Source organism: Bactrocera tryoni, chromosome 4 (assembly GCF_016617805.1).
Source record: "Bactrocera tryoni isolate S06 chromosome 4, CSIRO_BtryS06_freeze2, whole genome shotgun sequence".
NCBI lineage: Eukaryota > Metazoa > Arthropoda > Insecta > Diptera > Tephritidae > Bactrocera > Bactrocera tryoni.
The window spans coordinates 43,535,510-43,560,488 of NC_052502.1; the positions used below are offsets into that span (position 1 = coordinate 43,535,510).

At 32.0% G+C, this 24,979-nt stretch overlaps 2 protein-coding genes across 3 annotated transcripts in view; one reads left to right on the plus strand and one right to left on the minus strand.

The window, feature by feature from the left end:
* LOC120775284 (G1/S-specific cyclin-D1) overlaps positions 1-2,681 on the plus strand; it is a 106,261-nt gene extending 103,580 nt beyond the window's left edge. The window contains exon 6 of one of the 2 annotated variants that reach the window (XM_040105396.1): positions 1,408-1,608. In XM_040105396.1, coding sequence (XP_039961330.1) covers positions 1,408-1,608 — 201 coding nt within the window. Of the gene's footprint in view, positions 1-1,407 lie in introns of both variants that reach the window. The other variant, XM_040105397.1, reaches the window with a different exon arrangement.
* A 3,950-nt stretch (positions 2,682-6,631) lies between these two features.
* Positions 6,632-24,979, minus strand: part of LOC120773914 (low-density lipoprotein receptor-related protein 4) — a 44,611-nt gene continuing 26,263 nt past the window's right edge. Inside the window, exon 20 of the mRNA XM_040103108.1 lies at positions 6,632-6,983. Within this exon, the coding sequence (XP_039959042.1) occupies positions 6,801-6,983 (183 nt within the window). The 3' untranslated portion in view covers positions 6,632-6,800. The remainder of the gene's footprint in view (positions 6,984-24,979) is intronic.

The following is a 24,979-nucleotide window of genomic DNA, read 5'->3' on the forward strand; positions in this document are numbered from 1 at the left end:
AATGGAGGATGTTTATTATCACTCGAAAGAACATTCTTTGGCATTTAGTTTTTGAAGATTATCTCTTTCAAATGTTGGTCGCGGCTGCGTCTCAGATGGTCGAGCATTTCGACTGGTAACTGGCGAATGATCTTTTCTTCCAAGGCCTGAATATAATTGGGATTGTCCGCATAGACTTTATACTTTTCACATCCCCACCAGCTCATATCTGCTCTACGAAGTTTTCAAACAAGGTCAACTTTGCAACTTGAAGTTATAAATGGATATGCGTATATGTAAGCTCTTAATGGTTATGTTCGCAATATATAGTATACCTTAATTGACAGAAAGCATGGTTACCTAATTATTGATTAAAGCTTAGTAACCAGTCAATTAGTGCTTAACTGCCAAACAATTAGTACTTAATTTTTACTCAATTAATACTTATCAGTCAAATAGTACTTATTTCCCAGTTAATTAGTGCTTAATTGATTGACAGTTAGTACTTAATTTTTACTCAATTAATGCTTAGCAGTCAAATAGCATTAATTGTCAGTTAATTAGTGCTTAATTGTTTGACAGTTAGTACTTAATTTTTACTCAATTAGTGCTTATCAGTCAAGTTGTGCTTAATTTCCAATTAATTAGTGCTAATTTATTTGTGAATTTATCCTAACTGTCAATTAGTACTTAATTCCCTGCCAACTTAATCGTCACTTAATTATTACTTAATTGTTAGTCAGTTAGTGCTTAATTGTCACTAAATTATTAGCAAACTCATTGTGCTCTCTAGTAATTTTAGCAAATTAGTGTTAATCAGTCAAACAGTGTTTAATTGTCAGTTAATTAGTGTTTAATTGTTTGTCAATTAATTCTTAGCTACCAATTAGTACTCAATTTTCAGTCAATAAGTATTTAATTGCCACACAACAAACTTGTACTTAATTGTTAGTCAATTAGTGCTTAATTGTCACTAAATTATTAGCAAACTCATTGTGCTCTTTAGTAATTTTAGCCAATTAGTGCTAATCAGTCAAATAGTGTCTAATTGCCAGTTAATTAGTGCTAAATTGTTTGTCAATTAACTCTTAGCTACCAATTAGTACTTAATTTACAGTCAATCAGTACTTAATTGCCACTTAATTAGTATTTACTTGCCAGGCAATTAGTGCTTAATTATCAATAAACCGTTAAGTATGTTTATAGTCACCTAAGTGCGCAGCAATTAAGCAGGGAAATCAAAGCAAATTGAGGCTGCGAAGAGTGAGAGCGCCGCAGGCAAATGAAAAATAGAATGACCTTAAGTATAGCTGTTAAATTAAATTTAAGTTACTATAAATTAAGTAAGCACGCTACTATTAATAACGTTAATAAGTCCAACTCGTTGGCAACAAAACACATTTACTCATCACTTTCACTTTCTTTCAGGGATGCCTGCTCGAATGCATGCAGAAAATGGAAATCATCTTCGAAGAGCACAGTCGGAACCTGCCGTCTTATGTAAGCCCGGCGGAGCCGTATCCTCAGCAGCAGCAGCAACTGTCAGCGGAGCAGTCACACCAGCAGCAGCAGCAACAACAACATCATCAGAATCAACAAAAACAGCAACAACATGTGCATACAATGTGAGCACAACTCGGCAATATTGTAAATTTAAATGATTATTTTTTGCTTAAATTTTGCAAAAAGGAACGAGGACATACGAAATTAGAAGCGCAACTCGCATTCGGTATTCGGCGCGTAATGCCACGCGTTTTCAGAAAGCAAAACTAACTGTGAAACTAAGCAATTTGAATGTTGAAACTATAATTTTTTTTTTTGAATTTCACGTTATCTCAGGAATTTATATATATATTTTTGGAACTCCGTATACAATTTAAAAGCACTACTTTCGCTGCAAAGTAAATGCTCACATATGTACATGCGTAAGTATGTACGTTTACAGAATTCCAAATTTTGTTCGTAAAATGTGTGCTGAAAATAGATTAGCTAGAAATTTGTTATTTAACTACCTACGAGTTGGTTTCGAGTGTTGCCTAACTTTAGGCGCATTAGCATGCGCTCGTCAACCATTCGGGCGGACGGAGATGCTTGTACCACTGAAATACTATTGTAAACACTATTTGTTCACTAAGTAATAAGAAAGCAGTCAGTTGTTGCAGTTTATACACACATACATACATATATGTATGTATGTTTTTTTTTTATTTTTTCTATTTGCAGAAAAGAATGAACATGTAAAATATTACTTATTTATGCTATTATTATTATTACAATTATACATTATATGCATATACTGCCAACCTACCTAAAAAAAGCACACAACCACACCAACACACACACACACATAGATACGCATAAAGAAAAATCAAACTCTTGTCAGTTTATTTACCTACATTTATACTTAGTTTTATAAGTAAGGAAGTAAGTAAGTAAGTTAACCAAAATTTTCATATGGATTTGAATGAATGATATATTTAGCATGTAAGCGGAAATGTACTAAATGAATTAGTATTGCGAATGAACACATACACACACATACCACACCAACCGACACAAGCACACACACACACACAATAGCGTTAAAATACATTGGTATTTTTCAGCAGCAAATGAATTGAAAATTTTGGGTTATTTTTTTTTTGTTTTTGTTTTAAAAAAGACTTCAAGTACAAATAAATAGTTATACACAAATCGCTATAGAACCAGTAGTTTCTCTTAACAACCACCAATAGACAAGTTCTCGAGTCGCATCAAGCAGTTTGGCTCGCGCAAATTGTTGTTGCACAAACCGAAATAGGCAATATTGAAATGCATATGTGTTCAAAGCTGAAATTTGGCAGAGAGTTTCATCCACTATAAGCATTAGTAAGTAGTTTTACACATATTACCGTTAAATATATACATATATATATAGTAGCCATAAGTCAGCTTAGCAAGTTAGTAGGTTAACGCTTTGTACTAAACTTTTTCACTTTTTAAATTTTTAAATTTTTTTGAATTATTTTGTATAAGCCACTTGAATTTGTAAAAATAAACAAGGAAACGAAAATAATAGACTGAATAAACACACACACAAAACTAATAATGGAGCAATATAAATTTGTAAATAGTTACATGCACATACATACATACACACACAGCAGATGAAAAAAACTGTAAATTATAAATATTTATCCTTTAGAAATGCGGGTACATACAAGGCTTTAGTTATACATACATACTACTTACATATATACATAACCTTAAATGTTAAGGCTAGAAGTTGGCGCACATAAGCTTAAGGGAAATACCTTTGTATATGTTCTAAACGCTTTCTACTTAAAATGATTGGTTTTTATGTACTATACTTTGGCTGGAGGCAGAAAAAAGTATGTTTTAAAAATTCTTTCAAGCTTATAATTTAGAATATTGAAGAGTTTCGAGTAAAAGTTGTCTAACTACAAGCGTCTAACAGTGCTCTGTATTAGCACTATGATGTCAAAATTTAGGCATATTTGGTGCCTGGCGTAGTTGTACTTTTCCTTTTGAAATATGGTAACTTTATGCTCAAAATCGTTTTATATTTTAGAAACTTGTTGGAGAGTTGCTTAAAGCTTAGTTTGACTGTAGAAATATATCAAAATCTAGCTGTATTTTAGAAATATGGCAATTTTTTGTTCAAAATTTAAATCGAATTTACAAAAAAGGCAAGCACTTGCTCAAAATCGAAATTAAGTTTAGCCATATGGCAACTCTTAACTCAATCCAATTAAATTTAAGAGATATAGCAACTTTGTGCTCTAAATCTAGCTGGGTTCTAAAAATATGGAAATTTTTTTGCTAAAAATATAATTCTGCTTTAAAAATATGACAACTTTTTGCTCAAAATTTTATTGGACTTAGAAATATGACAACCATATGCTCAAACTGTAGTTGTATCTCAGAAATTTTACAACTATTCGCTCAAAACTTAGTTGGAATTAGGAGTTATGGCAACTAGTTGCTCAAAATCTAATTAGACTAAAAAAAAATTACAGTTATTTGCTCAAAATCGAATTGTATTTTGGAATTATGGCAACTCTGTGCGCTGAATTTATATAGATAGTAAAAATATCAAAGTATGGCAACTCTGTGTGCTAAATTTAGATATATAGTAAAAATAATGTTACTATTTGCTAACTATGTAATTCTAGTTTAGAAATATGGCAACTCTTAGCGAAAAAATTAATCGAAAATTAGAAATATGGCAACCCTTTGCGCACAATTCGTTGATTGTGGAAAAATAAATTTCAAAACCGTCTGATAGTTAATCAAACAAAACATTTATAACAGTTTTAATGAAGGTCTTACTGCGAAAATTATCTGCAATGAATGTAGTCCCGAATTGTGTCGTCACTTAAGATGTACAACAACGTATCATCCAAAAATTCGAAATTGAGTTTTTTATAGCTTACGATATGTAGCATAAAACTTTTAGTTTCCGCTGTCACATATAACCATTTTATAACCAATTTTATAACCCTTTTAAAACCAATATATAACCATTTTAAAACCAATTTTATAACCAATATATAACCATTTTATAGCCAAAACTCAAATTTTATTTCAATATGAGTGGTTTCTATTATAACGTTTTTCCTTCGCCTGTAAACTTATGAAAAGTTAAGTTATGTTACGTTGTTTTGCATTTTATGCGACGATTTGTATGTCCGTATAACTTGAATGTCCTTCTTCAGCCAAAGTAGTTACATTTCTAATTGTGCTATGAAAAATACTTCTGCATAGCATTACAACTAAGTACGTTTGTATGTATTTTAGTACATATACTCATTTATAATAATAATTCAAACCGAAAGACAACGCACAGAAAGTTTTTGTGCCTACCTAATTCCCTTATCGCCTTGTAAATGAAGCCACCAATCGCACACTTCTTGTGCGCCTAACTTCCAACTTAATTTACGGCATAAATTTGTTGCATTTTTTTGCTATACAAATACATTTACATACATACATATATAGGTTTTTATTTTTTTTTAACTTAGGCTAACGTATGGAACTTATCCTCGCTGGAAAACGAAAGAAAGCGTAATGCATTCTCAATTAATTGCGCCAATTTTACATAATTATTTTATTTTTTCTTTTATGGTTTTGCTTTTCAACCGATAAATCAATTTTCTATGTGACTTTTTGGCCGCAATTAAAGGGTACAATTGGTTTCTTGTCTTGCAAAGATATTGTGATTGTGATTTCACTTACTTACACACATATACAAGTACATACAACTACATACATACAATAAATACATGTATACACGTATGTATATATGTAAAGCTTACGCGCTATATACATACATTTGTAAGTGTAGTGAGTTTTAATATACTTCGATTTAGTAGGGTCAGTAGGTGCTAAAAGTCTATATACCCAAAGTACATAATATACATACGGTAGTAGATATGTAGCAGCGTATATGGATTTATGCACACTTACATGCAGTGAAGGGGGAAAATATGCTTTTAGTTACGCTTTTTTACATAAACATTAAATAAACAGTACGAATAAAAAACAGCAACAAAACGAAATCATTAAACCAATCAGACATAGCTGCACACATACAGGCACACATACACAAAAGTATGCATTTGCAACTCACAAACAATAAATAGGTACATAACAGCAGTGACCGGGTATAATTATGCGTGCATTCGCGAAAAAGCATAAATCCGTTATATAAGCGTATATAAATGGTAGATTGGTGCACAGTGGGCTTTGTAAGCAGTATTTTGTATTTTGTGGCTGAAATGTGTTGTAGCAATTAGCAAGTGAGGACTTAACAAATATTAAGTAAAATTTTGGAAAATGTTTCAACTAAAAAACGCTATAGCGCACATCTAAAATCGAAACCACTGTTGTAAATATATTTAAGTTAAAAAAAAAAAATATTCAAAAATTGTTTAAAATTAATATTTTAGTTATTTGCGTGTAGTGTTTAGTACATAACCTCAAACTACGTTAATTTTTATGTAATTAATGTAATTAAGCAGTTGTAATTGTACTCTTAATTCTAATTGTTATGCATTGTAATTGTTTGTAGTAGTTGCATTAGTCGTATATACCGTTGTATAAGTAGCTGATGTTGGTTTCTAACGTAAAATTTGTATTTTTCAAGTGACGAAGAATTCCGAAACTTCTTTAATTATTTGTTAATTCATTAAAATGCATTTATTCATTGTTAAGCGGTAATATTTTATTGTTAAATCACAAAAAAAAAAAAATACAAAAACAATTATATAAAGTTAATAATTGAAAAAGCAACTGTTGAAAATTGTGAAAAAAAATAAAATAAAACTTTGAATAATAGTTTTACGGCATACTTATACATACCTACAAGCACACATAGCTTACTAATATTGTGTAATGTCATGTAAGCGTTTCAATTTTATTGTTAAATGAAAGGCTTTGACAGCTGTTAAATTTGAAAAATGTAAAAAAAAAATATTTTGTTATTTTTAGACACACACACACCTATGTCATTTTAGCGACCCCGCCTTAAGCACTAGACTGTCAAAGTGTGCTCCTTTGACCTCTAGCTAAAGTGTATGAGCAGTTTTCCCCCTTTCCTCAGCCCCCAACCCTGTTAGGCGTCGTTAAGTAACATAATAAAGAAATGTAATTAAAATTAACATTGTAACTTAGCATTAAACTGCGTTAATTTAACAATTAACCTATTAGATTTACTATATTTTAGGTTATGCAATGTGCATATATATTAAACATTTAATCGTTATTTACTTTTAGTTTGTAAATCACCAACTAATTACCTTAATATATACATATACATACTATGTACTATGTAGTTTCGTGTGTAATATGCATTTGTTGTTGTTAAATTGACAGTTGGCTACTGTAGTACGAAATAGTTGTTGTTGTAGCGGCATAAAACATTCCTGCAGCAAATTTCGTGGCATGATGTCGAGTTGATAGTCCTTGGCCGGGTAAAAATTCGTTCGGTTATTTAGACCCGACTGTCGTGTCATGATCGTGATTTTCGCATGCGAAGACAAAAATGTGAAATGGAAAAATAATAGTTTTTTTTGCATATAATTAACGAAATTACGTTGCATGAAAACTGTAAAAAACACAGACAACAACAAAAGAAAAATATTTTATGTTACTTAAAAGCAGGAAAAATAATAACAACAATAATAATGTTGCTTACAATCTGCAAATGAAAGCAAAAATATGAACAACAACTCTCGCATATACAACAACTACATACATATATTGACAAGCGTTAAAATAGTATACGCGTATGTTTGTAGATGTCATAACCGATATTTGTGTTTTGTCTCTAGAGTTATGCGTACGTATGTGACGTAAAGCATATGTATGTAATATGAATTAATGTATGTATGTATATTGAATATGTGTATTTGTAATTATTTTAAGTCAGACATTTATAACTGTCCTATCTACTATACTTATGTATGTATATGTTTAATCTAACTATCTATATAACTTTAACTCGTGTATTTTTCGCAATGTCGTTATTATCAACATATCTGCTACTTGACATTATAAAGAAAAAGAAAAGATGAAGAAAAAAAAAAAACAAGAAAAACAAAAAAAAATTAAAACGCGCAAAAAGAATTGTCTCTCCGGTGCATTTGTGTGCAGCATACATATACCGTTATGGGTAAGTGTGCAAGTGATGGATAAAAAAATAGTGCATAAAAAGTGAATATTTCCATTAACAGTTAATAAAAAAAAAAACAAAATCAAAATAAAAAGATAAAAAATAAAATACAATAAAAAGAAAAAAATAAATAAAACTAAAAACCGACTTTTAAATGTTTTCTATTTGGTGGAGAGGGGGTCACTGGTTGAGGTGCATGCATCAGTTATAATTTTTATACTCTCGCAACAAAGTTGCTAAAGAGTATAGTTTTGTTCTCATAACGGTAGTTTGAAAGTCCTAAAACTAAAAGAGTCAGATATAGGGTTATATATACCAAAGTGATCAGGTTGACGAGTATAGTTGAAATCCGGATGTCTGTCTGTCCGTCCGTGCTAGCTGTAACTTGAGTAAAAATTGAGATATCATGATGAAACTTGGTACACGTATTCTTGGCTCCATAAGAAGGTTAAGTTCGAAGATGGGTAAAATCGGCCTATTGCCACGCCCACAAAATGGCGAAAACCGAAAACCTATAAAGTGTCATAGCTAAGCCATAAATAAAGATATTAAAGTGAAATTTGGCACAAAGGATCGCATTAGCGGAGAGCATATTTGGAAGTAATTTTTTTGGAAAAGTAGGCGTGGCCACGCCCCTACTAAGTTTTTTGTACATATCTCGGAAACTGCTATAGCTATGTCAACCAAACTCTATAGAGTCGTTTCCTTCAGGCATTTCCATATACAGTTCAAAAATGGAAGAAATCGGATAATAACCACGCCCACTTCCCATACAAAGGTTATGTTGAAAATCACTAAAAGTGCGTTAAACGACTAACAAAACACGTCAGAAACACTTAATTTTACGGAAGAAATGGCAGAAGGAAGCTGCATCCAGACTTTTTTAAAATTGAAAATGGGCGTGGCGTCGCCCACTTATGGACCAAAAACCATATCTCAGGAACTACTAGACCGATTTCAATGAAATTCGGTATATAATATTTTCTTAACACCCTGATGACATGTACGAAATATGGGTGAAATCGGTTCACAACCACGCCTGCTTCTAATATAACGCTATTTTGAATTCCATCTGATGCCTTCTCTGTATAATATATACATTAGGAACGAATGATGATAGCGGAATAAAACTTTACACAAATACGGTATTTGAAAAATATGTAAATGACGTATAATGAAATCTCGATTATCACTTTATCATGCGAGAGTATAAAATGTTCGGTGACACCCGAACTTAGCCCTTCCTTACTTGTTATGAATAGCTTCGCGCAAGCGACGCATAACACTCAAATAGCATTGCTTGTTGACAGTTTGGCCGGTCGGAAGGAATTCTGAGTGCACCACACCTCAATAATCGACGAAAATTGTCAACCAAACTGATTTTCGAACTGCTTTGAAGTGGGTTTTTCGGCGTCATCTCAGCTTTATCACGATTTTCGGCCGATTGATCGTCTGTTCCCAGGTCGTAAGCATGATCTAAGACTCATCGCCAGTAATAATTCTCGTAGTCGGAAAGCATTGTTTCACAAATGTTAACGCGATATTGATTTTGGAACCAATCGTGCTTTCATTTTCTATGAAATTGGTTTTCAGTGATCTTTTCGATGTTCCAACAATGCCAATCAAATCTCTGAATGTTAAACGTCGATTCTCAAGCACCAATTCTTTTATTTTATTGATGTCTTGATCATGAGTTGATGTTGATGGCCGTCCGGACATGCTTCATATATTAAATGAACTATTTTATTAACATCGGATTAAAGTTATCGAGCCCCATTTTCCAGAAATTGAATTTCAATTGCAAACTTAAAATCGGTCCAAACATGTGAATGAACCGATGATATAAACGCCTGATAATTTTTCGTAACTTTTTCGGTTTTTAGAAAAATCCCTTAAATATGTACTTCAATTTGATTTTTGTTGCTGTGGTTTTGTCTCTTGTCTCTGAAATACACACTTAAACATAATTTTGGCCGTCCCTAGCTTTTTTTGTCACATAAATACCTACAAATGCCCCACTTTTTTTAATTTCCGCAACTCACTCATCAACAGATAAGTTTCGAAAAAAATATTCGTTTTTGCGGTTTCAATGATTTCGAAATTAGCGCCATCTATTAGCGAAATGTATTTTATAGAGTCGTTGAGTTCAACTTCATTGAACTTTTTTTTCGATACGGTTTCAACGATTTCAACGTAATTTGTTTCGCTCCAAACGGATTCAATGATTAGACCCATTATATCTGGCACCATTATCCCAGATATGATGCTTAGCCGGAACGCCGATTTCGCAATATGTTTTGCCATTAGTGCTGGACCTCATGCAGGCGTGGCATACATCAAAAATGCTCTGCTGCTTCGATATGGTCTTCCTATGTTGGCCATGATTCTGGATAAGGCCTCATTATAAGCGCGACTTTTTCGCGCACTTTGACAATGTGGATTTCATAGCCGTCATAGAGGTAGGTTTTCAACTCCAATCGGTTGAATTGAAGTTGAATCAGTATTATTATACTTGTATTATTATACGTTCTCTTGTTAACACCTCAGCTTAACTCCCTCACCTTTTGTGCGACACCGCCGAAAGAGCTCGTTTCCTGCAACTACCGCTAAGAGATTTCGATGACATTTTGGTACTCCTTTGAATTTTGTGCGCTTCTTCACAAATACGTTTATTTGGAAAATCTTACTCTAGTTTACCTCTAAATAAAAAATATTCATTAGCTACAAATTCAGAATCTGCCAGCTTCTGTTGTTCCTACCCCTATTTATGGGTGGCAAGTAAGTAAATTATTGCGGAATGTTTCGACGGAATGGGTATATGAAAAGAGTATGTATGTTCCTCGTACGTATGTTTAATTTTTTTTTACACCAGGGCTGAATAGTTACACATTTCACCTGCTACAATATTCAAAGCTATATTTTCCCAAGATTAGTCCAGTTTCACTAGATAGCTTTATTTATGTAATGGCTGGTAGTTTGACGTTAACTGTTCAGCCACCTGTGCGGAAAATTTTTAGTGCTTCTGAACGGAAGAAAATATCTCCACGGATGTTTTCGACAATATCATACAAACATATATTTTTGGCTAAGAGTTTACAATTTATGAGCTTGATCCTAAAACCTAAATTACCACCATCTCAATATAAAAATTAGTAAACAATACTCTTGGCATCCTTAAGACATTAGACCACTTTACTCAAGAAAGATAAATAGCGAGCTTTCATTTTTGAATTCTCTTAAAGCTCTGTATCGGCCAGACTGTGTGACTTTGTTAAATCCACTAGAAAGGTTCTGCGGCAGATTTATGGTCCTTGCGCATTGTCAACGACGTATACCGCAGTTGCTGGAACGTCCGAATGGTTGAAAACAATCCAGCTCTGAGAGTGCTGGACACAATACCCGCCGGGGGAAACAGAGGAAGTGGAAAACCTCTACTCCATTGGAAAGACCAGGTAGAAAAGGACCTGTTTACACTTTGTCGGAATTTCCAATTGGCGTCAAACAGCGAAAAGGAAGAACGACTGGCGCGGTGTTGTAAACTCGGCTATAACCGTGTAAGCGGGGTCTACCTCTACGGTTGTGTATGTTACTATTATTCGGTTTTTTAAAAATTTTTTCCAATAATCGTATCATTAGTTACACTATGTTAAACCCCGAGTGTGCTCTTCACTATTTTCTCCATTGTGCGAATAATATAAAGAAGGTAAAATTGAATTCCATTCCACCATTCGTGACCGAGCTGAGTGGTCAATTTAAAAGTCAAAACATCGTCGCTTTCATGTTCTAAAGCAATAAACTATGTCAATGCGCAATTTTATGAAACATAATCTAAACACGAAGACACTAAAGTAAAACTACTTTTTTGCAAAAACAATGAAGTTGTGGGATTAAATTATTCAAATACGAGCTGGCTTTGTGCGTCGGCCCCAGCGAATTATACTTGCTGATTCGATGAGTCGATTTCGTTGGGTATTTTGTAAATACATACCTACTATATATACGACTATATACTAAACACAGACATCCACGCGTGGTTTCTAACATAAGTGACACATAGCGAAAAAGTGTTCTAACATACGGACCATTTTTCTCTAAGCGCCGTGTCTGTATATTCTTAATTCGCAATTCCAATATTGACCTGGTTTTCATTACTAGTGGGTTAGTTTGGCATGTATCTGTGCTAAGGTATGCTAAGTCAGACACGCGCCAGTCAAAAATGCTTGCGATTTTGGAGTTTCTTCTTTTCTAAATAATGAAATAATTATTTTTGGTAAGGTAGACATCTATGTATCATATTTAGTGGGATCGAAGATTTTGTTACTTGGTGTATGTTATTTATTTAAATTTCATTAAAGGTTTTCGAAAAATTGTAAGAAATCTCTTGTTACAAGGGGATACAGACATTAGTGTGAAGCAATTCACTTGACATCGATACAAACGCAAATGAGGTAGCTATTTCCTTAAAACATCCCGATCTTCGACGGTTGTCCATATCTTCAGTAAAGATTTCTAGTTGATATTAGAAACTCAGAGAGAATTAATTACAAAATTTTCTCAAACAATATCGCAGAATACTTTTGAAAATCGTATTCACTTAGAATTTTCCCGTTGTCGGTCTCATCGGTCAAAGTGGTATAGAACACTCTCTGTAAATTTTTATGATACCAGAACTGTAGTACGGATTCGTTGTAGCATACCTATACGTTACGTACGTCATTTCATTCCGTGTGCCTTCTCCGAAAAACATACGACAAAATTCAGAAAATAATCGTAAGCTAATGAACTCCATAATCTAATACACGATAATAAGAGGAAGTGCTGAAAACTATAGTATCCGAGTAGGAAACGGTGTAACGGTGTGATTGATTTACTTCCTTATTCAGTAAGATCAGTAAATATTAGAAACATTGATCAAAAATTTGTGTAAGTCAAAAAAAAACCATGTCGAATTAGAATCTAGAGCAAAATTTTTTTTTATGATTATTCTAATAAGTTACTCACTGTTGCACATCCTCCAAAGGAACTCTGAACGGTTTTACGTGGGCGAACATACATGGAATATATCTTGTAAGAGATATATACAGCATCAAATTAATGAATTCGAAAAATTCTTCCTGCAGCTGTACTTAAAATCATCGATAATAATAGCGGGAGATTTTAATGCTTGGGATAGCAAGAGCACCAGTCATCGTATACGTCTTATGTGAGGTGTTGGACCTGTACACTAACAGTGATCACATTGCTATTATTGCCGAAGTTTTGTTCTCCCTAGAAACGGAAACCCTCAGCCGAAACATCTCGCCAAAACGAAAATGGAGACAAAAGGAGTTCGATAGGGACGTTTGTGAGAGCGTCTGGAATGCAATAAAGGCACCAGGTGATAGCGCCCTCCACTTAGTATCCGATGTGCAGAAAGAACTAGTTGCAGCATGCGGCGTAACTATGCAACTAATGAAATACGTTAAGCGAAATTACCTTTCTGGTGGAACGAAGAAATCGTCACACTGAGGAAGCTCTACCACTCAGCTAGACGTTGCTTACAGTGTAACCAAGAGTGAGAATGAAGGCCGCCTCAGAGAAACTTTTAAAAGCCAAACAAGAAAAAAACGTTAACTTCGGCTGCACCGAAGCTAATATACCCTTCACAGGTGCATTTCTTTTAGTAACTATGTGTTCAGTTTATATGGAAGCTATATGCTATAGTAATCCGATCTGAACATTTTTTCGGAGAATACATTGTTGCCTTAGAAAATAATCCATACCAAAGTTTATGAATATATGTATCTTGTCAAATGCAAAAGTTTTCCGTACAAGAACTTGATTCCGATCGTTCAGTTTGTATGGCAGCTATATGTTATAGTGGTCTGATATCGGCAGCTCCGACAAATGAGCAGCTTCTTGAAGAGAAAATGATGTTTGCAAAATTTCAAAACGGTATCTTAAAAACTAGAGACTATTTCGTATATATACAGACATATGGACGGACGTACATGGCTAAATCGACTCAGCTCAACATACTGATCATGTACATATATATACTTTATAAGGTCTCCGCCGCTTCCTTCTGGGTGTTACAAACTTCGTGACAAACTTAATATACCGTGTTCAGGGTATAAAAAACTGCTGAAAACAGTCATTGGTCGAAGCAAAAGATCCTGCTTTGAAAAATGTTGTGAAGAACTTGTGACCTTTATGCATGCTCAACACAATTGGTGAATTGGAAAAAAACGACGGATTATCAGAGAGACTGTACGGCTTTTAAAAAAAGAGGTCCACTATTGACGAAGTTGATACAGCAAAATGTGCAATAAGTGGTAAAAGATGGAAAGGTGGCACAAAAAATAGGTGTCAGTCAGTTCGTATGATAGATGAGACTTAAAGTTCTCTCCCATGTAGAAATACTTAATCCGGTGGTTCCGTGGCAGAGATATGAGTTGGGAGTAGGTTAGGTTTAGCAGATTAAAGCTGTCACGATAGTGAAAGTTCTGTTCTCACATTTACCAAGGATTCGCTTTCAACACACCTGTTTTAGGGGGTCCAAACATCATCAACGTACTTCTTTATCTTCAAGTTCATTTGTAATAAGAAAATAAATTTACTAATTGTATATTGTAGTGCTAAGTACTCTCGTCAACATACTTTATAATAGTTTCTGGGACCATATAGAGCTGCTTGCAAATTCAATACTTTTTGTCTATATCGTGTAAGAAATATTTCGTGTACATCAACGACAAACAAATACAAGATCCGAACGCATTGTTTTGGATCTTACGAAGTAATGTTGAAAAATATGGAAAAAATGCGAAAAATGTATTAGCAACGCAAAACAATTCTGCCGCCGCCACCAATCACATTGCATTTTTATGAAGCATTTTGAAACGAAATTCGTTTCATTCATAACCATTGAGTGATTCCAGGAATTTATGAATGCCTTCGTTGATGCACAACAACTCCCCATCAGCAGCCTCGTCTACAATTTCATTTATTTTCGATTACTGGTTTTCGTTTTTTGTCTTCTCAGACCATCCCTTCTACTTCTCATTCGAGAGTCTTTTGTTTATTCCCAAATTCATCTGAAATGCAGTTTAAACCTTTTACCTCATTGTAATGTTTTGTGGCTGCCACCGCCCGATGGAGGTTTTCGACTTGCCGCCCCGCGCCGCTTCGTTAAATGAGAAGCATGCAAATAAGCAAGTTGCTGTTGATCGTTTATTCGACGATCTGCTGTCGATGTTGCAAAATCACGGCTGTTGCCGTCGCATACTCCTTTGATGTGCGGCGCTCAGTGGTCGCTGTGGCTTCACATCGTTAATGCGCCATAAAATACAGGTTGTAGTTGGGTGGAGGCGACGATGCTGTTTGTCTGCACTGGGACATGTGTATGTGTGTTTGCGTGTGGTAGGAAGGTGCGAGGAAGCGAGGTGTGGCCTCATGGTTTGAATTGAGTGCGAAATGAAAGCTTGTAGCGGAACAAAAGTTTAGCCAACATTCGATCCGAAAATAAGCACAACAACTATAAAAAGCATAGAGTAGATGATCAACAAAAGAGGAAGGCAAAGGAATGAATGTAGGAAAGCGAATTGTTAATAAGTTTGCATCGATATTTCGGGAATGTAATCAGGTAGCGCCAACTAGCAAATATTGTTGTTGTGATCTTCAAAATGTTTCGGTAATGCAGCCAACCGAATACTTCATCGTCCTTACTTTCCTTTTAAATGCCAGTCTCGAGCAATTGGAACGGAAAAGCTACGCCACTTTAGAACCACTTGTACGATGGTCTCCTCGTCGTTCCACTGATTAAGGTGGTGCTCAAATTAACCGAAGCAGTGGGTTCAACCGAATTTCGTCTGCCTTGCAATGCGGCAAGTTCTTGATTGTCGCCGCCATTTAATGACGGGGTCGGTGGCTTACTACAATCTCTTTGTTGCTCTCGTTTTAAAAGGGTTGAGATTAAATTGCAGATGATTTCGCAAAATAAAATTTGCATTGATCAAATACAATGTTGCTTTTGGGTTTCCTTTTGAAATTTCCAATCGAGTAATCGAGCGAACAAAAAACCAAATAATTGATAATGCTTGAGCTAAATTACAAAATTTGGTTTTATGGTATTCCTTTGGTATAGAAAGTTGGCTCTACACTTTGGAATACCCTTAGCTTACAAGAAACACAGAATTTTTAGAATGTTAAAATTAATTTATTACTTTTTTCTGAGTGCAAAGAGGACTGAGGTAAAACTAATTAAGAATATATGCCGATCCCTCTTTGCCTCGTCAACTAGTAAAATATTGAATTTTCATGAATTTTGTATGCCGAATTAAGGAAAGAGATAGCTTTGCTCAAAGCCGAAAATCAGAACTTAAAAACAAGAAGTATAAGTCCCACTAGTTATAAAAAAAAATAAATAATGTAAAGCACACATCACTTGATGAAATGATGCTAGCATTATCCAACAAATCTTAGCAAAGCTTACAAAACAAAATACATCTGAATAATTTCCACCTTACCCAAATACTCAGTGGGCATGGTTGCTTCAGAAGCTACCTCTTCAAATATCGTCATGACTCTAGTCCACACTGTCCGACGTGTACAGAGTGTATAGAAGACTCTGAAAACGTGTTCTTTTATTGCCCTCGGTTTTCAAGTATAAGGGAAAAGCTGACTATCACCCTTGGAGGTAGTATCACGGTGGAAAATTTGACAACACTTATGTGCGAATCCTCTGTAAAATGGAAAGCTGTCAGCGAAGCGGCAAATCAAATTATGACAAAATTGAGACAATTAGAACAGATTAGGCGTCAGTCAGTCCGTGCAATAGAGGAGACTTAAACGTCTTCCTCTTTCCCATGAAGTAATACTTTGTCCAGTGGTTCCGTGGGAGAGACATGAGGTGGGAGTAGGTTAGGTTTAGCGGATTAAAGTCCCGCACTCCGGCTTTCGATGCTTGCTCCTACTATAAAAAAAAAAAATAAAAAATAAAAAAAAATAAAAAAATTAAAAAAAATCCGAATAATTGTGCACGCGGAGGGGCTGCCAATTATAATAAGAAGTCCTTGTCCCTTAAATCACGAATTTGACAAATACAATTCAATATGCAAAACAAGTACTATTCGTCACCTACTCACGATGTCATAAAAGTGTTGCGAAGCATTGCTATTGTATTTTTTTTTTAACTTCTCTCGAGCGGTTGACAAATTGGATGGGATCCAACGGCAACAAATTTGCTTTACACTCATGCACTATTGAATGTGTGCTGTTCTCACTAAGTTGTCCCCATCGCACGAGAGGTCTCATGATGCTCTTGCAACATCAGTTTGCGCACAGCATCAGTACTTTCTGGAACTAAAACTGATTTTGAACGACCTACCCGAAATTCTTCGTGGAGTGATCTACGATTTCGATATACACTGATAATCGCAGAACTGTTCGTGATTTAATACCATTTTTTGGGTCCAAGATTAATATTTTAAGTTACTGTAAACTAAGTATGTATAAAACCAAGCTTTCGATAAAGTTGTGAGTGGTTTGATTGCAATACTACGCAATATATAGAATAGACCGAAGACACAAGTAAAAGAAGCAACAATCCTTATATTCCCTATGAGTTACTTTAAGGGAATTCGAATCGCATGGACTGGGTTTTATATGTATATACGACATATACTAGACGTTCCGAAAATAATGGTCCTCATTAAACTAAAATATGTCAAATGCTGCTGAATGATAGGCGACATTTTTCGACGTTGAAATACATAGATAAAAACTACTATTTCCTAGCGAATTTTTATAAGGGAATGATCTAAACAACATCGATGTAGTTTCCAGCTAGGTTAAAAAACAGGTGTGCCAAACGACTGATAACTGTCTGATAATCATATGGCACCGCTATGTCTGAATTTGGTGTCCTCGCAAAATTAATATGACGTTGAGCAATACCAAAAGTTCCGTCAGATACCAAACGAGGTTCAGACAAGGCGACTTCCTTAAGTATGATTTCTTCAATTTACTACTGGAGAAAAAAAGTTGAGCTGTAGAGCTGAATAGAGAAGGTACAATCTTCTACAAGAGTGTACAACTGCTGACGTACGTCGATGACATCGATATCATTGGCCATAACAACCGCCTCGTTAGTTCAGCTTCCTCCAATTTGAACAAAACCGAAGCAAATGGATCTGTTGGTGAACGACGGAAAAACGAAATACATATATCTTGTGATATATATCACATGTGAACTATCATCATATTTGCGACTTGGCTCCCACGTCCCTATTGCAGGTCATAACTTCGAAGTCGTAGATAATTTCGTGTATCTTGGAACCATTAACACCAATAACAACGTCAGCTTCGAAATCCAACTTAAAATAACTTCTGTCATCAGGTGCTACTTCGAACTGAGTAGATAATTGAGAAGTGAAGGCTCCCTAAGACCAAATTTTACAAGTCACTTATTATCCCCGTCCTGCTATATGGTGCAGGCATGGACGATGACAACATCTGATGAGTTGGTCGTACGAGTTTTCGAGAGAAAGGTTCTGCGGAAGATTTATGGTTTTTTCCGCATTGGCAACGGCGAATGGCGAAGTCGATGGAACGATGAGCTGTACGAGATATACGACGCCATTGACATATGTAGTTCAGCGAATTTAGACACAGCGGCTACGCTGGCTATGTCATGTCGTCTGAATGGCTGAAAACACTCCAGCTCTGAGAGTAGACAAAAACCTTCATTCCGTTGGAGAGACCAGGTGGAGAAGGACCTGGCTACATTTGAAATCTCCAATTAGCGAACGAAAAAGGTTCTTAAGGCGAAGATTTGGTAATCTCGAGAAATTGCTTACTTGTCCTTGGGTGACAGTCTCCATCGACAATTTTGAGGGTGACTGTGAAATGTCAACGGTGATTCTGTAAAGATAAGCTACTTGTTAAGGCATTAGTGTCCTTACATACGAGTTTATCGCTCGAACTTTCCTCTTTCTTCTGCATATACGAAGATAATGATCGTTTCGTATGAAACTTAATTGAAAACACACATTTGGTTTAACATTTAAAATACATTTATTTTCATTTGGATTTCATCTCTGCTCACTACTTCACACTTTCGCTAACGCACTACTACGATTCCGCCGAGGCACTGACGACGCACCGCTGCAACCGACCGACCAGAGGACCACCCACACATGAGTGAGCCATATTTTAAACCACACTCACGCCCATTTACGTTTGGGCGCGAAAGTGAAGTTTATAATCTCATGCGCGGCTGGGCCCCTCCATGCACTGGGCATGTGCGCCCGGCGTCGTGGAGCGCGCAGTGCTCGGCTGAAAACTGCAGTGCATGAGTTTGTTGTTGTTGTGTCTTTGTTTTTTATTTGTTTTTTATTTGTTTTTGGTTTTTCTTTAAATTTTGATAAAAATGCAACTTACAATTTGATATTTAGTACATTGGAAATAATGTTGTGTGGGAATAACATAACATCCTGGCACATATCCTACGTGCCACACTTGCCAACTCCTCGCCTTATTTCGTTTTACATTTGTCGTTTTCACATTTTTGTTTTTTTGGGTTTTGTTTTTGTTTTATCTTTATGATTAACCAGCCTTTCCAATACGGACCGCAATACGGTCTGTCTGTCACTGCTTATATGCTATTATATAACTAAATTATGTTTTCGTTTTGTGTTTCTGTTTCGTAGTTTTTGTTTTGAATTTTTAATAGTATAATTTTACTTTGTATTTTCTCATTTCACTAATTCTTAATTACTTTTAGTAACCATTAAATTTACCATCAATAAAATCGATTTTTTGTTTTTGTTTTTGTTTTTTTTTGTCTTTGTTGCTTACACCATTATTGTTTTTGAACGTCTTCAAATGATTTACTTACATTATTACTATATATATATATTGTTTCTTCTTCTTTTTTATAGTGGTTTCTCCTTACTTAATAATTCTCTTATGACTAGTTAGTATGTATTTGTTTTTTGGTTTGATTTTTATGTATAAAAAACTTCCAACCTTGGAGGCAAATATTTTGGAAGCTTTTTCTTTACTCGTTTCTCTGCAACACTTCTTCATCACTTTTATTCACATTTTATATAATTTACTTCTTATTTGTTGCTATTGATTTACTAAGTTGCTATTTAGTGGTTTTTAGTACTTAATTTTTTTTTGTAAAAATTTATTGAAATTATGGCTAAATGCATTTAAAAATCTACACGTTTCGAAAAGCGAATTTTTAAATAAAAAAAAAAAATATTATAAAAAAGTTCGAAAATGTTGGTTTAAATAAAGAAAAAGTTCCAGAAAAAGGCATAAAATAGTTGTAATATATTGAATATTAATTTTTAGTTCGAATAATTAAGTTTCTATTGCTAAAAATAAAAAAAAAATATAATTCAACAAAAAAATCATAAAATCTAGAAGTTATAAAATGCGTCATTGAAAGTGTAGAAGCCGCACAGCGTAGATGGCATAAATAAAAAAAATAGTGTTGCTAGCGATTTAAGATGTTCGAAACGCCTTCAACTGCGCTAGATGGGTGGATATGATCGACGCACTGGAAAAAAACTAATGTAAACATAGGAAGCCCCAGCCAAGAAAAGAAAAAGCGTTTAATGTCGACGATCAGCATCAAATCAGCGCCCTCAGTGTTGCACGAGTAATGCCAGGCGATGCAATATTGGTTATAAGCGGTAATGCCTAAATTGACCTTCTATTATACGAAAGAAAAAAACTGTGGGAGCTAAAGAAATCATCCGATAATAACAAGAGTGCAATAGAACACATAGAGAAGGACATAATAACAACATTACAACAAAGATAGGAGAATAAAATTCGCGGCAGATGGATGGCCAGACAAATAAAAGATCTAGACTCATTGACAAGCCATTACTTCAAAAAGTACCTCCACTGAATGGGTAAAGTCGAAGAGCCGTCATGTCTATATAACGACGTGACAGAAGACGACGCTGAATGCATACTCTTTGAATGTGTGCGCTGGCAACGAGAACGTATCGCCGTAGAAAACCTATTTGGCCCAATAAATGCGTACAATGTAATCAGCGTCGGCGGTTTATTCAAAAATTCTCAGCAATCTTGTTACGGAGCAAAAGGAGAGACCCGGACGCAGGTGGGCAAATTTAAATCTCTCAATAAGAAAAATAGAATGCCACCCTGAAGTAATGTAAATATGGTCTCAGGGCGGGCGAGGGTTCCTTAGAAGGAGATTTTTAGTGACCTGTATTTAGCACATATGTTCCTACGAAAGGCCTTTTCCACCCTCTCACCCGCAAAATAAAGTTATAAAAATGAAAAATTTTTAAAATTAATTACAAAAAAGCAAAATTAAAATTTTAACTATAAATAATAGTTGTTGGTATTAAAAATTATCAAAAGTAATTAGTTAAACGATAAATATTTATTAATGAATATAATAATTAATTCGATTCAATTTAATAAATTAATTAAAAGAGTAAAAATAATGTTGAGCTATAAAAAATAAATAATGATAATAAAAATTGTCAACGGTAATTAATTAAACAATTAATTAAGTGTTTATTAATTATATGTAATGAATAATATTGATAATAAAATTATCAATAATTAATAAAATAATTAATTAAAAATTAAATATTAATTAATTAAAACGAAAAATTATTTTTAATTAATAAACTAATTAATTAAAATTAATTATTAATTAACTGTGGTTTAATTTATATTTAATGGATTTTCTTCTCCTTATTAAATAAAAAAAGTCAACTAATTATTTTTTTTGGTTGAATTCGTAATTAATTGATCTCCCGCATTTATATATAAAAATTATATTTAATATTGAAAATAAAAAATGAAATAAAAAATTTTTGGGTTTGAGTTTCTTCAGTATTTTCAGTTTTTGCTATTAATCCAGTAAATGTTTTGCCTTGATCATTCAATTATGTATTTTATATTGTCGAATTTACAATTACAATATAATTACTTTAATATCTTAATGGAATCAGCGTAATTTTGTCTTTTTTTACTAAATTTCATTACAAAAATTAATAAAAAAAATTATATTTTTTTGTGTTCACTTAATTTGTTTGTATAACTTTTGTTGAACTCTTTTCTCTCTCTCTTATTTACACATAAATACATATGTATGTAATTTGTAAAAGTAAAAAATTAATTAACGCAAGTGCTTAAAATTAAATATATATTTTATATGGGTTGTACTTGTTATAATTATGGGCATTACAATTTTGGTATTATTACTTTACTTTTGTGGTTTTTTGGTATACTGTATGTATAATTTGTTGTATTTGAATTTTTTTTTAATACTTGAAATTGTGGCAAAGTAATTAAATAATTTGAGATAGAAAAATATAAAAAAATGTGTGCACAAAAATATTAAATTTGAAATAAAATTTAATAAAAATTCCAATTAATTATAATTTTTTTAAGTTTTTTAATTAAATAGATCGGATAAATTTTTTTTAAATTAATTTTGAAATTTTTTTTACATTAAATTAATTATTATTTTTTAATTTATAATTAATTCAATAATTAAATTTGTCTTTTTACATAAAATTAATTAATTTTTTTAAATTAAAGTAAATTTTTTTTACATAAAATTAATTAATTAAATTAATGTGTAATTAATTTTTTTAATTTAATTAATTTAAATAATTTTTTTCTCTTTTTATAAAAAATAGTTTTTTTTTTTAATTTTTAGCTTTATGGTTTTAATACAGTTGATTTATTTTCAGTAACCAAAATTAAAATGTGACAATTATTTTTTTTGCAGCTGGTAAAGATTAACTATTGGGAACTTGCAACGTATTTGTACGTTTGCGTGTGTGTGTGCTTCGTTTTGTTTTTAATTTTTTACAGTTTTATTGACAGCAATTTACATGTATTCAGTCGATGATTTGTTTATTCATTATTATTTCTATAAATACATAAATTGTACAAACATATATTTATGTATGCATTTTTTGTTGTGTCAAACCCTTGGTTTAGTAACGAAGAAAAGTAAAAAACTGTTTATGAAAAATGCACATTTCGTAAAGTTTGTCGGTATAAACGGCAAGCCGCTACAAATTACATGTAATTAATTTAAATGTCATTATTATTCTTTTTTAAACACAATTGAATTATTTTTCTTTTATTTATACACACTTTATTATATATTATTTTCTTTTTGTTTTTGTTTAGCGTAACCTTTTATGTTTTTGTTTTATTTTTTGTATATGGTAAGTAATTTAGTTTTGTTCATTCATGGATGGAGATATGTTTGTAACCAATATTATCCACCTTAACTATTAATGCATTTATTTATATATATTTTAAATGATTTTAGCGTACTTTTATTTTAACATTACGTTAAATCAGAAAAATAAATAAATAAAAAATACAATAAAAGTTAGTGCCAAAACAAAAATTAATACGAAATTAAAAATATAGCACATATTTTAAATTAAAAAGTATAAAAATTAATTTAAAAAAAAATGTATGAAAATTAGCATTAATTTTTTTGATTAATTTTTTGAAAATTTTATAAAATATAAATTGCAAAAATATATAAAATTTAAGAGATTTTTTTCTAATTTGTTTTTTATTTGGCTTTAGAAAATAATTGAACGCATAAGTTCATATACAAACTTCATTTAATTTAGTTTAAGCTGATTTTAAGGAAAATGATATTAGACAACTTAAAAAAAATTAAACAAGATAATTAAAAAATTTTGACCATATATAATTTCGTACTTTTTCTAAAATAAAAAACCAAGAAATTTTATAAAAAATATTTAGTTTTATAATTTTATAAAAAATAATTAATAAATAATTGCATGTATTATTAATACATAAATTTAAATTTTTTCAGTTAATATACTTAAAATAATATTTTTTTAATTATATATAGTTAGTTATTGTTTTATTTTAAAATAATTATTTTTAGATAGTTAAATATTTATAAAAAAATATAATTTCATACATAAAAAATACTAAAACAGATAAATAAAAAAAATCGTTTAATAATTTTTTGATAAAATAATTAATGCAAAATTTAACATTATTATTCATACAAAAATTTTGAGTAAATATACAAAACAAAATCTTTTTTTTTAATTATATATAAATAGTTAATTATTATTTTTATTTTTAAATTATAATTTTATAAATCATGTACTTATATGTAATTTAATTTAAATAAATATTTTTGTATTCATACAAAATTTAAAATTTTTTTTTAAAATAATTATAAAACTGTTATATTTTATTATATATGTATATAAATTACATATATTATATATATATATATATTCCGATCTAAATTACAAAATAATTTACAAAATTATACGTAAATATTGTTTTTTGAAATTATAATTTTATTAATTATGCATAATTATTTTTTCATGCATATTTACTTACATACATACATAAATTTTATTTTATTTTTTTTAATGTTGTTTGCTTTGCTTTTGTACATTTAGAAAAAAGTTTCCTTAGAGATAATATCTTATATTTTATTTTTTCTTCTAAAAAAAATAAATTTTTGAATTTTTTCTTTTTAATTTTTTACATTCATTAAAATCAAGCAAATTTTTTTTTAAATAATTTTTTTAATTTTTTAGCATTCATTAAAACCAAATATTATTAATTATAATTATTTATACCTCAAAATTTTTCAATTTTTGTGGCAACCTCCTAAAATTCATATATTTTTTGCATTGCTGACAACTCTGCATCGCCTGTATGAGCCCGTGGCTATGCGGAGAAGTCGTATATGCAATGCAAATAACTGTGAATTCATACACTTCATTAAGTTAGTAATTAATTAATTTTAATTTGCTTAGTTATAATTAACATTGAGCAAACTAGAAAAAAATTAAATATTTGTATAAAAATAAAATTACAAATATAGTCAGAATTATTGCTTTAAATAATTTTAAATAATTAATTTTAATTTTAATTAAAAAAAACCAAAAAAATATATATTAGCCGCTTTGAAAGTTATTACTACGTAGAACTAAATTTAAATGTAATTCTTATTGTGAATCAAGGCATAACATAATTAAGGAGCGCCTTAAAGGCTTAAAGTATGCAAGAAAGTTATTTTATAAGTTTTAAATGTCTTTCAGCTGCCATAACTGGTTAAAACATTCACGAAATTTATTTTTTTGTAAAATTTTTAATAAATGCTAGGCTGAAGATAATAATAACCGTAGCAAAAGAAAAACTAAATTTGCTCTGTTTTCTCTTCTTACGAGTAAGAGCTGTTCGGTGCATCTAATACTTTTGGTTTTGCTTAATTTTTCTTTGACACATCAGCAGCTTGCTCTTCGCTCGACTATA